Source organism: Dromiciops gliroides, chromosome 3 (genome assembly GCF_019393635.1).
Source record: "Dromiciops gliroides isolate mDroGli1 chromosome 3, mDroGli1.pri, whole genome shotgun sequence".
Taxonomy (NCBI): Eukaryota; Metazoa; Chordata; class Mammalia; order Microbiotheria; family Microbiotheriidae; genus Dromiciops; species Dromiciops gliroides.
This window is the reverse complement of record NC_057863.1, coordinates 174,772,536-174,790,485: the sequence shown is the minus strand read 5'-3', so window position 1 is coordinate 174,790,485 and position 17,950 is coordinate 174,772,536. Positions and strand designations below refer to the sequence as shown.

At 38.5% G+C, this 17,950-nt stretch overlaps 1 protein-coding gene across 1 annotated transcript; it reads left to right on the top strand.

Moving 5' to 3' along the window:
* Positions 1-5,807: 5,807 nt before the first annotated feature.
* LOC122749426 (ferritin heavy chain-like) lies at positions 5,808-6,383 on the top strand. Its single transcript, XM_043995797.1, has one exon. It carries the CDS (start codon positions 5,820-5,822, stop codon positions 6,369-6,371), a length of 552 nt encoding a protein of 183 aa, XP_043851732.1. The 5' UTR covers positions 5,808-5,819; the 3' UTR covers positions 6,372-6,383.
* Positions 6,384-17,950: the final 11,567 nt, after the last annotated feature.

The window sequence follows — 17,950 nt, the reverse complement described above, 5'->3', positions numbered from 1 at the left end:
ATAATTCTGACTATGTTAGGAGTGGGAGTAGGAGTGGGCAGGTGGATTATGGAGAGTAGAGGAGGTAAGTAGCCATGAAATCAAACAGCTAACTTTCTAGACAGTCACTGTCCTCTCATTAAACCCAGTGCTTTTACCAAAGTGGCTCTGACTTCACTACAGATATAGGTTTAGAGATTAAATCTGTGATCTCACTGATAAAGAGAATTCCAAACTATGGAAATGCCCTCTACCAATGCAGGCTGGCAACTTGACAGAAACTTAATAGTCTTAGAGAGTTTTTTAAAAGGTTTAATGATTTGCCCAGGCTCACATACTATGTGTTAGAAGCAAGACTCGAACCAGGTCTTTGTAGTTCTGAATCTGGATTTCTATCTACTAAATCAGAGATGACAATTATTTATGCATCCCACAGTAATATGTGTTCTCCAACATTCTCACTGTGACCAAAGCCAGATTTAAATATAACTGGGAAATATTTAACAAAATAAATAAAAATAAAATTAAAAATAGCATTATATTTTTTAAACTAAGTCAATATGTGGCCCACAGAATTCCTTATGTATAAGGTAGTAGCCCCTCTTTCTAGTTGAAATTGATACCACTATACTAAAGTAGGTTACCTTTCACCTTTTCCTATATTAGCTTCCTATTTTTCCTAATATCTTATTCTATTATCTTCTTATTCTCATCAAACTCTTTCTTTCTTGTTTGGGAAAAGTTGTTTCTGTTTTACACTAAAGGTCAGAGAGTCATTTGGGACAAAAAAGGAAAAAGAAATAGCTGGCCTCCATTAGGGGCAATGATTTTGCCTTTACCCAACAATAACTAGTCCCATTTCAAGCACTTATTTGAATAATTCATCCCAGTAAGCAACTGAATATTATACTAAACAACTGCACTACAGAGTTTAAATTGTGTTGTTTATCCCCCCAAAAACATTCTGTAGCTTTCCACATTAGGTCCAGATTCTTTAGCACACAATTGAAACCCTTCCACAATCTGGTGCCAACCTACCTTTCCAACTTTATCTTCCATTCCTCCCCTATATTCGGTCTATAATCCAAATAGACAGGTTTCATCATTCCTACATGCTTTGAGCTTCTCTGCCTTCCTGTCCCAACTCATGATTTTCCCAGAGTATGGAATGCCCAGTTCTTCACCTTGCCCACCTCATTGATTAGACTGTTGCCAGGTCAAATGCCAAATCCTCCATGGGAAACACTGACTGACCCATATGTCTCCCACTCTTACCGGAAGTCACTTATCCTTCTTTTGCACTCCCATGATATTTCTCTGTATCTCTCATGAAACTTATACTGTATTATAATTGTTTGTGTGCTTATTATCAAATAAGAAGGAACCTTTAAGACCCTACTCCCTCACTTCACAGGTAAGGAAGCTTAGAACCAGGAAGTGATCTGCCTCAGTAAGTATAAAAGTAGCTCACCTGGTGCTTGAACCATTCTGACTCCAAAAGAGTGCATTCTGACTCTAGTGTGCAGCCTTATTTCCTCCACTCAACTGGACACTCTGTAAAGGCAGAGACCAAATCTCATTCATCTTCATCTCCCCCACACCCCCATGGTTCCCAGCTCAGTTACTTGAACATAATAGGTGCTCAAAAGATGTCTAATGAATAAATTGTCCCTTGCTCCCCTCCCCACACATTTATCTGTTTGTATGAGCCCTTTGGACTTATTTTTTTTATTGATTTTGTGGTTTATAATCAATTCAGTCCTTGATGTTCAAATTAATATGGTATCAATTCTATAAAAACATTTGGAAGGGAAGAGGAGAGAACAAGGTACAAAGTGTGATTTGCTCTAAGATCAATCTCATTAAACATGATGCTGAAAAAACAAAAAACAAAAAACATGATGCTGAATCCCAATAATCCCTTTCTAAGCAAAGGATGCTTACTTAAGGCTTCCTTTTTTTTTTTTTTTTTTTTTTTTTGGTCAAAGATGAGGAGATAGTCATACAAAAAGCTTGGGTTAGAAAAGGCTAAGGTGTTTGCTTATTGTCTCCGTTTTTGATACTCGACACCTTTTCAACTCCCTCCGTTGCCTCTCTCCTCTACCTGGAGGACTAGGTAGGGGGGTGGGGATGGAGGGAGGGTATGGATCCATAGACTCCTCCCAAAGCCTTCCTTTATAGAGGGCTCAGAACTTTCCAGGGAATTCTCCATTTTGCATCAGCAGCTCTCTGTGTGATTTTGACTCCACAGAACATCATGCCCCTAAACTGGGTACCCCGTAGCGTTCACCCCTTTTGTGTGTTGTCTTCCACCATTTGATTATAAGCTCCTTGAGGGCAGGGACTCTCTTTTTCTTATTTGTATCCCCAGTGCTTAGCCCAGTGCCTGATACAAAGTAAGCACCACCAGATGAATTCCACTACGTTTAATCCTACAATGAAAATAATAAGTACTCTAGAGATACTCTAAGATCATAGTATTTAGTGGTAGAAGGAACCAATACAATCCTTCCCTCCTGATTTTTTTTTTGATGAGTTGAGGTCAAGAGAAGTCACGTGACTCACAAAGTCATTTTTTAAATAAACATTTTTATTTCAAGTTTTGAGTTCTGAATTCTATTCTTCCCTCCTTCCCTCCCCTCATCCTCCTTGAGGTGGTAAACAATCAGAAATAGATTATGCATGTGGAATTATGTAAAACATTTCCATATTAGTCATTTTGTATAAAAAGACTTGAGTAAAAGAAAAAATGAAAGAAAGTAGAAAATAGTATGCTTCACTTTGTGTTCCGTCAATATCAGTCCTTTCTCTGGAGGTGGATAGTATACTTCATCATTAGTCCTTTAGGAACATCTTGGATCATTATATTGCTGAGAATAGCCAAGTCATTCACAATTCTTCATTGTACAATATTTCTGTTACTTTGTACAATGTTCTCCTGGTTCTGTTCACTTCACTATACCCAATTCATGTAAGTCTTTCCAGGCTTTTCTAGAATCATCCTGCTTGTCATTTCTTATAGCATATTCCATTATAATCACATACCACAGCTTGTTTAACCATTCCCCAATTGATGGGCATTCCTTTGATTTCTTTTTTATTATTTTCCAGTTATATGTAAAGATAGTTTTCAACATTTGTTTTCATAAGATTTTTAGTTCCAAATTTTTCTCCTTCCCTCTCTTCCCTCCCCCTTCCCCAAGACAGAAAGCAATCTGATACACGTTATATATGTACAATCACATTAAACATATTTCTGCATTAGTTATGTTGTAAAAGAAAAATCAAAACACAGGGGGAAAACCTTAGAAAAGAAAAAAACAACAACCAAAAAGTAGAAACAGTATGGTTAAATCTGCATTCAGAATGCACAGTTCTTTTTTCTGAATGTGGAGAACATTTTCCATCATGAGTTCTTTGGAATTGTCTTGGATCATTGCACTTCTGAGAAGAGCCAAGTCTATCACAGCTGATCATCACACAATGTTGCTGTTATTGTATACAATGCTCTCCTGGTTCTGCTCACTTCACTCAGCATCAATCCACTTAAATCTTTCCAGGTTATTCTGAAATCTTCCTGCTCATCATTTCCTCCAGCACAATAGTATTCCATTACATTCATATACCACAACTTGTTCAGCCATTCCCCAATTGATGGGCATTCCCTTGATTTCCAATTCTTTGCCACCACAAAGAGAGCTGCTCTAAATATTTTTGTACCTGTGTGTCCTTTTCCCTTTTCTGTGATCTCTTTGGGATATAGACCTACTACTGGGTCAAAGGGTATGCACAGTGCCATATCCCTTTGGGCATAGTTCCAAATTGCTCTCCAGAATGGTTGGATCAGTTCACAACTCTACCAACAATGTATTAGTGTTCTAATTTTTCCACAGCTTCTCCAACATTTATTATTTTCCTTTTTTGAAATATTAGCCAATCTGATAGGTGTGAGATGATACCTCAGAATTGTTTTAATTTGCATTTCTTTAATCAATAGTGATTTAGAACATTTTTCATATGACAATAGATAGTTTTGATTTCTTCATCTGAAAACTGCCTGTTCATATTCTTTTACCATTTCTCAATTGAGGAATGACTTGCATTCTTATAAATTTGATTTAGTTCCCTACATATTTTAGAAATGAAGCCTTTATCAGAAACGACTGGCTGTAAAAATTGTTTCCCAGCTTTCTGCTTCCCTTCTAATTTTGGCTGCATTGCTTTTCTTTGTACAAAACCTTTTTTTATTGTAATGTAATCAAATTGCTCCATTTTGCATTTTGTAATATTCTCTATCTCTTGTTTGGTCATAAATTGATCTCTCCTCCATACAACTGAGAGGCAAACTATTCCTTCCTCTCCTAACCTATGGTATCACCCTTTATGTCTAAATCATGTACCTATTTTGACCTTATTTTGGTATATGGTGTAAGATGTTGATCTATGCCTAGTTTCTGCCATACTATCTTCCAGTTTTCCCAGCAGTTTTTGTCAAATACTGAGTTCCTACCCCAGAAGCTGGAGTCTTTGGGTTTATCAAACAGTAGATTACTATAGTCATTTACTACTGTGTCACCTGTGCCTAACCTATTTCATTGATCCTCCACTCTATTTCTTTTTTTTAATTATAAAACATTTTATTATTTTCCAGCTACATGTAGATACAGTTTGCAACATTTGTTTTTATAAGATTTCTAGTTTCAAATTTTTCTCCCTCCATGCCCTCCCTAAGACAGCAAGTAATCTGATATTAAGTTATATATGTACAATCACATTAAACATATTTCTGCATTAGCCATGCTGTGAAAGAATAATCAGAGCAAAAAGGAAAAACCTCAAAAAAGAAAAACAGCAGCACCAAAAACAAAAGAAATAGTGCATACGATCTCCGCTCTTTTTCTTAGCCAGTACCACATAGTTTTGATGACTGTTGCTTTATAATATAGTTTCAGATTTGTTAGTCTGATTGGTATGACACTGAATAACTAAATTAATTTAGGTAGAACTGTCATTTTTATTATATTAGCTCAGCCTACCCATGAGCAATTGATATTTTTCCAATTATTTAGATCTGATTTTATTTGTGTGGAAAAGTGTTTTGTAATTGTGTTCTCAGGTTTCCTGGGTTTGTCTTGGCAGGTAGACTCCCAAGTATTTTATATTGTCTACAATTCCTTTAAATGGAATTTCTTTTTTTATCTCCTGCTGATGAGCTTTGTTGGTCATGTATAGAAATGCTGGTGATTTATGTCATCCCTTTGATTTCTAATACTTAGCCACCACAAAAAGAGCTACTATAAATATTTTTCACAAAGTCATTTTTAAATCATCAAAAAGATCTTTGATCTCATTAAGAAGTTCTTTCTATCAAAGAAAAAATATTAATTTGATCATGTGTGTTTTAATTTAGTTTCATCTAACAAAAACAATTTTATTTAATACATATCTAAGGTATTTATAGCTTAGAAAAAGAGATGTCCAAACTGTCTCAGTTCCCCCATCCTTTTATCCTTCCCCAAGAAGATTTTAGGTAATGTGTATTATATAGACCAGAAGTGCAGGGAAGGGGAGTCGCTGGCTGTGGTTTCCTGCTTCAACAGTGCTTGAACAGAACCCGCTGCTCGATTCCCAGCTGGAGCTGCCCTTAGCCACCTCTCCACCTTCACCGCCACTAACCAACACTTCTCCGTCCTACCGTTCGAGCAGCAGCTGTCCGCCTCAGCCGCCCCCGGCCATGGCCACCCCCTCTGCTGCTGCCCCAGCCTCAGCCACAACCGCTGCGCAGCCGCCTGCTCCCTCCGCCACCTCCTCATCTTCCGGCCTCCACCATCTCCACCACCATGACGACCTCTTCTCCCTCTCAGTTGCGACAGAACTACCACCAGGACTCTGAGGCTGCCATCAACAGGCAGATCAACCTGGAGCTCTACGCCTCCTACGTCTACCTGTCTATGTCTTACTACTTCGACCGAGATGACGTGGCCCTGAAGAACTTTGCCAAGTATTTCCTGCACCAGTCCCACGAGGAGCGGGAGCACGCTGAGAAGCTGATGAAGCTGCAGAACCAACGCGGTGGCCGCATCTTCCTGCAGGACATCAAGAAACCAGATCATGATGACTGGGAGAGCGGACTGAACGCAATGGAGTGTGCTCTGCACTTGGAAAAAAATGTCAATCAGTCAGTACTGGAACTGCACAAGCTGGCAACTGACAAAAACGACCCCCATTTATGTGATTTCATTGAAAGCCACTACCTGGACGAACAGGTAAAGTGCATCAAACAACTGGGTGATCATGTAACCAACCTTCGCAAAATGGGGGCCCCCAATTGTGGCATGGCAGAATATCTTTTTGACAAGCACACCCTTGGAGACAGTGACAACGAGAGCTAAGCCACACCTGGCTTCCCCTACACCTGGGAACTATGGGCACCACACCTCCTGCCTTTCAGCACATGCATATTTTGGTTATCTGACCTTTTTATAATCTGTACCAAAAAACTACCACCATTTACATCCCAATAAAGTGACTTGGTACTGATGATGAAAAAAAAATGTATTATATAACATTACATATAATATATTTATTATATAATGTTTTTACATATTGTATAATGTTATATGTGTATATACATATATGTGTATGTGTATACACATATATGTATATATATTTGTGTGAGTGTTCCTTGAACAAGGAAATAATCATAATATATTAAAACATAGTTTGGGGTTAACATTCCAAAATAGCCACCACTCGATTCCTTCTGCAATACTTCCCTTAAAAGTTTCTTCCTGTGATCAATATCTTGACCTTGAATTTGAAAAGAGAGGACATTGCCACCAGGTGAGCCAGGCACCAATTACTTCAGGTGGGTGGGAAAGCAATCATCCTAGCTAGAGGAGAGTTAAGTGTTGTAGGGGCCAAATTTTAATTGGGGAGTGTTAGTTAGTCAGCTCACGGCAATATTGGGGCAAGGAAGGAGGTTAACAGCCTCTTTCAAAAACAGAACAGGCTTTATTAACAAAAACGAACTTAAAAACACAAGTAAGATTAATAGAATTAAGGGAAAGGAATAAAAAGAATGGGGGAAGGAGAATAATACAACCTGAATCATACCACCACCTAGGGCTCAGCAGCACATGCAGCTCCAAAGCCAGAATGGTGAATCTCCTCCCTGCTCCTTTCCAGCAGACCCCAGACTGTCCACACACAGCCCCGAGCTAATTGGCTGGCAGTCACATGACTGCCCTCACTGGACTTCCACTCATTATAATTTTGCCAGGCCCATGTAGGCATGCCAGAGTGGTGATGATGTGAGCTGCCAGCACCATGGTGATGGCTACAGACAGTGGGTGGAGCACCTCGCCATTATGGAGGCGAAGCGCCTGAGCCCCAGGCCAGTTCAAGTGTTTTTTTAATTCTAGCCAAAAGATGGGGTCATAAAAACCTCAAATCACAATTAATTGTTTAAAGTGTGTGATCCCCTTTCCTCTATCTCAGAGGAAGGCCTTAGTTCTTTGTTCTTCTCTCTTTTCCCAAGGGAAAATTCAAGAAAAGGTTGTAGGCTGGAGAAATCGTATTTCTTAATATTTCTAGAAAAAAATTTAAAAGTGTTTTAATATGTTTCCATACCTCAAATAATGTAAATCAGATCTATGTATGCTTACCTATTCTATACAATTTGTCCATGTTCTCCCAAAATTTCACCATGAGGGATCCACCCAAGATGCTAGAGGCCCCACTCAGTTTCTCCCAACATCATAAGGATGCCATTGGAACACTCTGGTTTTCCACCTTTCATCCATTGCTCTTGCCATGTGACCCAACTATCTTCTTTTTTAAATCATACAGTTCCTTAATGCCTATTCTGTTTCAGAGTTTCTCATTGGTTATACATTGCAGCTTGTTCACATCCACCATGTTCCTCACCCTTGGATTCTGTGTCATACTCATCTTTATTAGTTGGGAAGCAGTGTTGGTCCAGATCTATATATATATATATATATATATATATATATATATATATATATATATATATATATATATATATATATATATATATATATATATATATATATATATATATATATATAAAACACTACTATTAAAATGCTGGTATTAAAAAGATGATATATATATATATATATATATAAAACACTACTATTAAAATGCTGGTATTAAAAAGATGAGCCTTTGTTTTCATAGGAAATTTGGGTTAAGTAAAAAAAAAAAAAGCTTTTCAATATTGTACATGTTCACTAAAGTTATTCACCATAGTTGTGGAGGAGATTAACTGCAGAGGGGCAAGGTCATGCAGGAATTCCCTGAGATTTGATGTTCTAGAATTGGAAAGCTACAGGAGAAAAGGGAGGGAGAAAAGATGGGAATGTGTGCATTGGGCAGGGCAGAAGAAATCAGGATGTAGTGGTTCAGAGGAAACAGCAGCAAGTACCAAAGATGGAAAGAAAATGGACAAAACTGAATGTGAAGCATGACTCAGTCTAGCTAACTATATGGAAAAGGCAGTGATTCCGATTTCTATTTTATAAACACAAATAAATTGGAGAATAAAGATGCCATTGACAGAGATTGGGAAATTGGAAGAAGAGAAAGTTTAAGGGGAAATTGATGAGCATGTTTTGGGGCATGTTGAATTTAAGGTCTACAGTATCCATATGGAGAAGTCCAATGACAGTGAACAATGGCAATAGGCAATGGAAAATTGGAGTGAAGAGCAGAAGAAGAAGAAGCCAATACGGAGACATAGCATAATTACTGAGTGACACAATTAGAGTTCATTGAAGTTATAGAACTTGATAAAGATATCATTAAAAACTTTTTATGGGCGGCAGCTAGGTGGTACAGTGGATAAAGCACTGGCCCTGGATTCAGGAGGACCTGAATTCAAATCTGGCCTCAGACACTTGATATTTACTCGCTGTATGACCCTGGGCAAGTCACTTAACCCTCTTTGCCCCACAAAAAAGCCAAAAAAAACCCACCATTTTTACATAAAAATGTATAGATTTTATGATGTTTTATTTGTTTTGTTTTGAAAATATCTCCCTTTGCTATTCCAAGGTAGGTATAAGAGATCTGTTCTAGTCTGAAGCCCATGTTAGGGTATCCTTTATGAAAATGGGTAGGCACCAAAGATACAGTGGACTATAGCATGGGCAGGATTAGAATTTACAACTCCTCCATTAAAATGAAGCACCATTGGAAGGGATTCCAATGTTTAACTCTTTTTTTTTTTTTGCGGGGCAATGGGGCTTGCCCAGGGTCACACAGCTAGTAAGTGTCAAGTGTCTGAGGTTGGATTTGAACTCAGGTCCTCCTGAATCCCAGGCCAGTGCTTTATCTACTGTGCCACCTAGCCGCCCCCAATGGTTAACTCTTAACTTCCCACAGGGGTTCTTCTAGGTGAAGCTGATTATGCCTTGAGGCAAACTATACCTAGATGAGGGTACATGCTTTAACACAACTAAAATAATCTCTGGGTATAAAAAGACCCTGTGAACAATTTTTGGATGCCCCTCTCTTCCTTTTTCCATTCTCAGAGATCAGGCTACTTTAAGAACATCCCCCAGGATGTATGGTATTAGGGGATCCTACTCAGATCAGCCTAGACTAGCCCTTATTGATTCCTAGGTCCTTTGTACATCAAGATGATTCTAGGACTGGCTCTAAGGTTCTGGACTACTCTAAGGTCAACTTGATTACCTGAACTTTGCAATCTGTCTTCAAATTACTTTGGCTGCCTGAAGGGCTCTTGGCCAAAAATCATCACAAGACTGAATGAGGACTCATCACCATCATAGAATTAAAGCTAGAGGTCATGAAGTCAACACTATCATTCTAAAGAGGAAGAAACTAAGGCCCAGAGAATAGACTTGCCCATGTCTCACAGATAATCAGCTCAAAAATCCCAACCCAAATCCTCCAACACCTAATTCATTCTACTACATAAGGTTGTTTCTTGGGGACTATGCTAATAATAGTCATACCCCTGTTGTGGGGCCATGATTGGACTCCTGCTAGAGGAAATTAGATATCTTTGCCTAATGACCCAAGGATTTAGACTCCTTGGTGGAAACAATCATAAATTGGACCAGATAGCCTTCCAAAGGTGGGCAGGAGCAAGTCAAGGTATTACCATCTCAATATTAGTCTTCCCTCACTAAGAATATATTATTTCCAATGGCCACCAGGCGGAGCTCTTCAACAAATCATAACTTCCCAAGTCATGACTTCCTTAGCCCCACTTGAGTCTCAAGAACCTGGCTCAGGGATGTTTCTAGGGCTGGGTACTTACTGGCAAACTTGAGTTTTATGATTTTTCACCAGAGGGGAGTAAGAGAGTTTCAATAACCCAAAAGAAAGAAAAAATAACCCAAGCTAGCACATTCCTACACTCATCCCCCAAACTAGAAAAATGACCCGGACAAGAGCAAGCTGGAGGAGAAGCTGCTTACACACCCAGGAATAAGAGAGCCACAAAACAAACAAACATCCCAAATGAAAATGACTCCCTCTCCCAGGCCCAGAAAAATAGAAACCAGGCAGTTTCCCTTGGCCTATCTTATTACAGATGAGATTGCATAACCAGCTGTGTTCCACCACTCCTAAGCTATGAATCACAACATACACATTCTGTGAGAAGGTTTTTCTCTCACAGTCTGTGAGCAGACAACAGGGACTTTATCCTCACTGGCCAGATTTCACAAGGGCCTGTCTGACACAGGTGCAATTGGGGAACAGCTGTGGTGGATCTCCCGCTGAGGAAAGAGGGGAAAGTGGCCTCAAATTGAGCGTAGCTGTTTTATGTTCACTAGCAATGAGTCCCTGATGGGACTAATGCCAAAATGGGACACTAAGTCATTGGAAAATCACCTTTTCTAACATGTATAAAAACAAGCAGTACAAAGAGTATTGGTTGGAATCTGGGGGGATGGGGAGCCTGGTTAAATAAGACTTTGAGTCTCATTTTCCCTGTCTGTTAAATAAATAAACAATTGCTAAGATCTCTTCCAAATCTAAATCTATGGTCTCATCCTCATTTAACTGAGGGTTAATAAGATGTAGCCCTACTTGAAGCTAAGTCATCAGGGAGAGAGAATAAAAGCTTTCATAGTCCCTTCTAATCTAAAGATCCTCCAATTCTTGGATTTAATACCTTAAATGATCTTTCTGTAGTTTGATGCTATCTACATACACTGAACCACTCACTTTTTTTTCTTTTCCTTCTAATCTAAAAGCCCAGGGATTGCCAGTCCCACAAGGGCTCTAGCTTTGGTCATGGAAGACCAGCCCCAACTCTTTTCTCAAATTCTCTGAATTTTTGTCCAACTCTGGATTTCCGGGGTAATGTCTTAAATAAGGCTTAGGTTTGGCTCATATCTGGGGTCTCCCTAAAAGGTGATTAAAGAGTGCCTCTTCCTGAAAGTTATTTAATTAATTGTCAGCTATAAAATGCTATTTATTTCTTTCATTACAAAAGAAATATTTAAAACCTAAAGTCTCATAAGATCACATTGACAAATGCTTAATAGATATATAGTATAGGTGTGTATACTCCATATATGTATGGGTGTGTGTGTATATATACACACACATATATATGTGTATATATATATAAATATATATATATGTTTTATATTGTGGTGGTGTTATTTTCAGTCATGTCTGACTCTTTGTGATCCCATTTGGGGTTTTCTGGGCATTTCTTGCCATTTCCTTCTCCAGCTCATTTTACATATGAGGAAAGGGTCACACAGCTAGTAATTGTCTGAGACCAGATTTGAACTCAGAAAGATGAGTCATCCTGATTTCAGGCCCAGCACTATCCATTGCACCAACTAGTTGTATATATCAGGGCATCTTAAACTTTTTTCACTCACTACCCCTTTTCACGGAAGAAATTTTTACATGACCCCAGGGTGTATATGTATATAAAGTAGGTATGCATAACCTTTTACTGTTGCCAAATTTTCCATGACCCCCACATTCAGTTACATGACCCCATATAGGGTCATGACTCACAGTTAAGAAGCTTTGGTATAGATGTATATCGGTAATTCATTACAAAATACTCATAGGCTCCCATAGATAGAAACACATGAGGCACTCAAAAGACATAAACAGATTAAAAAAACACATTGCCCATCAGTCAGTCGGTCAACTAGCATTTATTAAGTACCTGCTTTGAGCAAGGCAGTTGTCATGCTCTAAAAGGAGGTAAAGACTGCTATGGGACTTGTGGAATTACTGTACAGGTTTCACTTTCACTTCTGTACTGTCGGAGCAGCAAGTGGAGAGCCAGGTTTCCTCGGGCTATTAGGTTGCAGAATAATCCTGTCAGTAGTCACCATCCCCTTCTTCAAGAAGCATCACAATCCCAGGAAATACCTCCCACTTCTAATCAGCTCCATGACGAGAATTCTCAGACTCTTGAGCTAATAACATAGCTACCCACCAAGGCTAGAAACATGCTTCTTAGAATCACTTTTCAGATGATAGTAATCAAACTCAAAACTAGACCAGCATATGGACTCATTGCCTTGTACACACAACCTCCATTGTTGCTTCCAGGGAGCAGCAGGAAGAGGAGAGAAAGCACAATCCCTTCACTCAGAGATCACCAAGAGAGAATTGTCAGACTCCCAAGTCACACATCTGAAAGAGGGGAAGAGAAAGACAAAAATCTGGTCTCTCCTTTTAACCCTACTGAGTGGGCAGCTGTTCTTGGCAAAGTACCTACCCTACCCCCTCATTACAGGAACAATGAGAAGCCTCTGGTAGTAAATGCCCTTTAGTAAGAATCTAGAGCACATGTGACCTCAACATATGCTCAGCCCCACCACCCTCATTACATTCCAGGTATTCTTTCAGAATAAGTGCTATAGCATTAGTCTGAGCTCTATCACTCATTACCTGTGTTATTTTGGATAAAGTTTTTCAGTGTCAAGATTCTTTCATCTCTTCATTTGTTAAATGAGAACTATATCTATCCTCCTACCTCATGGAGATGTTGCAAGGGTCAAATTCAGTATTTAAATCTTTATGGTATATCTGCATAGCATTTCAAAGGTTATAAAGCACTTTCATACTATCTCACTGGATACCTGTTGGACTAAGATACGGAGTTTGTGAAAACCGTTTGAAATATGTTGATATTATTTTTTTCTTTTTCTTTAGTAATCATCAGTTTCACTTCATCTGCTGATTTTCAACCTATGTATTACAGGAATACCAGAGACTTATTATTTGGAATATTATTTGGAATAATAACAACCTAATATTTGGAATAATAATTTGGAATTTGGAATAATAATAACCTAACAGATTCCAATGGCTTGTCTAAAGTTCTAAAGTTATCTAAAAAAGGAATCCAAATTTCCAAAGATTATTTTCTTTCTTGCTTGCTTATTGATTGAGTGCCCAGGTAGAAAGATCATATAAAACGTCAGCTCATTATCAATCCAGAAGTGAGGAGGAAGAGTCAGTTTACTGCTAGAAATGTTTATTTTTAATTAGTATTTAATCCCTCCTTATTAAACAAAGTATAAAAAATTGGTACTCCTAAGCAAAACCTGCTAGCCACTTAACACATAATTCATATCCAATCATTCATTCATCCATTCAAAAATGCTTATTGAGCATTTTTGTGCAATGAACTATGCCTGGAGGAGATACACTCAAGGAGCTTACAATCTGGAAGGAGAAATAAGACACCGCATATATAGGTCTATCGTGCAAAACAAAATGTAAGTGCTTGTGAAAAATGCAAAGTCAGGGCAGGGAATAGGAAAGAGAACGAACAAAAAAACAGAGGTAGAAAACTGTAGGACATATTGGAAGGATTGGGATTAGTCTCATTTGAATGAAATATAGTAGAGAGTGGGAGTAAAGCCCAGAAAAGCAGATGGAAACCAGACTTCATAGAGCCGTAAAAGCCTAGTAAGAGGTTTTTCCACTTTATTTGGTAGGCAATGAAGATCCAGGGAAGATTTGTGCGTAATGGAGTGACATGATCAGAGCTGCGCATTCATGAAGAAGACTGGTGCTGTGTGTTAGATAGACTAGAAGGAGAAGTGACTGGAGGCAGAGAAACCAGGCAAGAAGCTATTAACAATAATAAGATATAAACTAGAAAGGACCTTGGGTCTCAAACCAGTCTAATTCTTTCTTTTTACAGATGAGGAGATTGAGGACAGGAGACATTCAAGATGACTTGCCAAGGTTATACAGACAATGTGGCATAGCTATGATTCAAACCCTCCTCTTCTGCCTCCACACCTAGAGCACTTTTGGTTCCATCATGTGACCTTCCAAGTTCAGAATATGGACTAGGGGAGTGACAATGAGGATGACAAGGAAGCAATGAATGGAGAGACAAAATCCACAATAGATAACGATAGATTGGATCTTGGGGTAAAAGATTAAGAACAAGAAGAGATAACTTCAAATCTATTAATTTGTTGACTTGGAGAATGGAGATTCCCTGACAGAGATAAGAGAGGCAGGAAGAAGAATAAATTTGGGGGAGTATGATGAGTTCAGTTTTGGACATGTTCGACATGAAGTCCTCCAGGAGGATATTCATATAGAGGAGTCCAAAAAGCAAAAGGAAAACTGGAAGAAAAAGCCAAAAAAAAAAAAAAAAGGGAATAAAAAGCCGACTAGACTCATAGATGAGGGAATTATCCATGTGGAGTTGATCATTGAAGTCACAGAACTAGATGGAAAAATGCAATCAATTTTTTAAAAATATGTATTTAAACCAAAAACTTAGAGTGCTAATTGCAATTAGTTACAAAAGTATTCTTGGATAATTGAGAATTTTATTTTAAAATTTTTATTGATATCTTTTGTTTTTATATCGCCTTCAATTCCCAATATAAGCCAACCTGCCACCCAGAGAGCCATCACTCATAACAAAGAATAAAAAAGAAAGAAAAAAGTTCAACAAACTTAGCACATCAACCAAGTCCTAGAATAGATTAGGTTCTCCACACCTTGGGGTCCCTAGCTTGGTAAAGAAGAGTAGCACTCACAGTCTCTTCTCTCTTCTTCAGGTCCAAGTGTGGCCATTATAATTACAGGGTTCTGTTTTGATCTGTTTTTGTTTTTTTCCATTGACGCTGTTGTAGTTATTTTGTAAGTTGTTTTCCTGGCTTTAATGCTTGTTTCACTTTTCATCAAATAAATGCATTTGTATGTATTTATTATATACATATGTACGTATACTATATATATCACATAGATTTAGATATAGCTGATATAGAAGTAAACAGTCAGGAAAACAACCTACACATTGACTACAATGATCCAAAACTCCTTTTAAGAGGGGATATATATGTGTGTGTGTGTGTGTGTGTGTGTGTGTGTGTGTGTGTGTGTAAGTGTGCATACATATATGCATAAAGGTATAGGTATGTTGGTGGGTTTTGATGGTTGTTTTTTGTCCTTCATTCTCAAAGAGGACCATGACATTAGGAGGTGATGTCATGAGTTGCAGTGAATTGCATTTAAGCAAGGGAGAGCTGTGCAAGGTCACCAGCCTCACTCTCTCCTCCAGAACCATGTGGTTCCAGTGGCAAGATATACATCAGGACGACTGGAGATGGCTCCTGATGCATTGGGAAACCTTGGCTTTTTTCTGGTAAGGTCTTCCCCATGTTTCAGTTTACCTGAGGCAACACCCATTCAATAATTAAGGCTTGGTAAGGAATGAGGCAAAGAATGGCCTGCTTTACCAAGTCAAAACAAAACGAATGAATGAATAAATGAATGAAAAAAGAAAAAGGGGGGAAGAGAGAGAAGGAAGGGAGAAAGGGAGGAAGGAAGGAAGGAAGGAAGGAAGGAAGGAAGGAAGGAAGGAAGGAAGGAAGGAAGGAAGGAAGGAAGGAAGGAAGGAAGGAAGGAAGGAAGGAAGGAAGGAAGGAAGGAGAGAAGTGTGTGGGGGTGGGGTCCTCAGGGTTTCTGGCTAAAACAGAGGCAATGCTATTTATTCTTACTCTGAGCCATTAGGAGGCCAAACAATGGTCAATGAGGCTTGGGCTGGGATCAATCTATGATAGAGCAGAGTGATTTTGGATTAAGGTGTGGTTCTTAAAAAAACTCTAGGCCCTAAACCCCCAGGACACCTTCTGAGGTATATATACCTATATAATGGATGTATATAATTTTATAGATATAGAAAGATATCCTCTAGGCCCCAGGGATACAATGACAAAGGTGAAATTCTTCCTACCCTCAAAGAGTTTATAATCTAACTGGGGAAAGATAACATATAAACCAAAAAATGGTAGTAAGACCTGAAATTTCAGTGATATAGCAAAACTCCCAAATGAAGTATCTCTATCACTGCAGGCCAGAACTTCCTCTGCAACTACAGAGTTGCCTAGAGGACTAAGACAGTAAGTGACTTGCCCAGGGTCACACAGCCAAGATGTCATAAATGGGACTTTAGCCAAATCTTCCTGACTCTAAATCCAGATCTCTCTCCACTACAAGACAACTGCTTCTATAAATGATATGAGAGACAAACAGATGGACAGAGACAGAGACAGAGAACTAGCATTTATATAATGTTTTAACATTTGCAAAACCTTGCAATATTATACCATGTTTCCTTCACCACAACTGTGGGAAGTCGGTATTATCATTATCCTCATTTTATAGATGAGGAAACTCATCTGTAGATAGAGGTTAAGTGACTTGTCCAGGGTCACACTTCTAAGGCAGACTTCGAAGTCAGGTCTTCTTGACTTCAACCATGTACCCTATTCATTATAGATAGATGAGAGATAGAGAAACTGAAAGAGAATCAGAGAGAGATAGAGACAGATATATGCACACCTACATCATCCATCCATACATACATACATTAATACAAGGCAATTTGGGGGATGCTGCTTTGGTCAGAACCATAAGGACCTGGGATGAACTATATTACTTGCTTCCTCCCTAACTACTTAATTCTTTAATCTCTTGTCACTGTCATCCCAGTCATCTCTGTAGCCTTAGTGATTAAGCTGCTTCTTATACAGAGATGCAGCGACTTGCTGTAAATAGTGATGCTGGTGTGTAGAATTCCACGAAATAAGAGAATTGCTAAGATGTCAGGAAACTTCACAAGTAGCTTTGTTTTTCTTAGAAATTCTAATTGAGCCATCTTCACTTGTGAAAGTTTTCAAGTCTAATATATGATGGACTTTATAGCTTTTGGCACCAAGAATACAGTAGTTGCTACTTTCCATAGCTGGACTTCAGGTCCAACTATGGTATCATGTGGTCAGCCAGATATAGAGTCTCGAGTGCATCTGTTATGTCATTCTCTTGATGATAGATTAGGAGATGGAATTAGAAATGACCTTTGAACATTTATGAAACAGGAAGGTAGCCCTGTTGTGTTTTATGATCCCACAATGTCCTTTCATATGTTAGCATGAATGTTGGCATGTATATTAGAACCCATCACCACTATCACCCTGGTGCTCACCAAGGATCAGGTTGCCAGATGTTACACAGATTCAGAGGGTAATTCGATGAGGTCATTCAGAGCTATGTAAAATATCGGTATATATAAATAATTGATATACATTTTAAACTAGCATTTATATAGAGCCTTAAGGTTTGCAAAGTGTTTTACAAATACTTTATCCTCACAATAACTATGGAAGGTAGGTCCTGTTATTATTCCCATTTTACACATGAGGAAACTGAGGCTGAGGTTAATCAGTTGGCCAGGGTCACACAGCTAGGAAGTGTCTGAGGCCAGATGTGAACTCAGGTTTTATTGGACTATGTGTCTATGTACTGAGGGCCCTCTTTTACTTTTTTTGGAGGGGAGAAAATAGAGGAGTTGTTGTCATTATTACTCAATTTGTATTGAATAGAAGAGTGATAATGGTAGGTCGTGATATAATGATTCCAAAAGAAATAAAAGAATTTCAGTGAAATATTT

Excerpts from the sequence above, each read along its gene's own strand:
- LOC122749426 (XM_043995797.1), top strand. The coding sequence starts at position 5,820 with ATGACGACCTCTTCTCCCTCTCAGTTGCGACAGAACTACCACCAGGAC.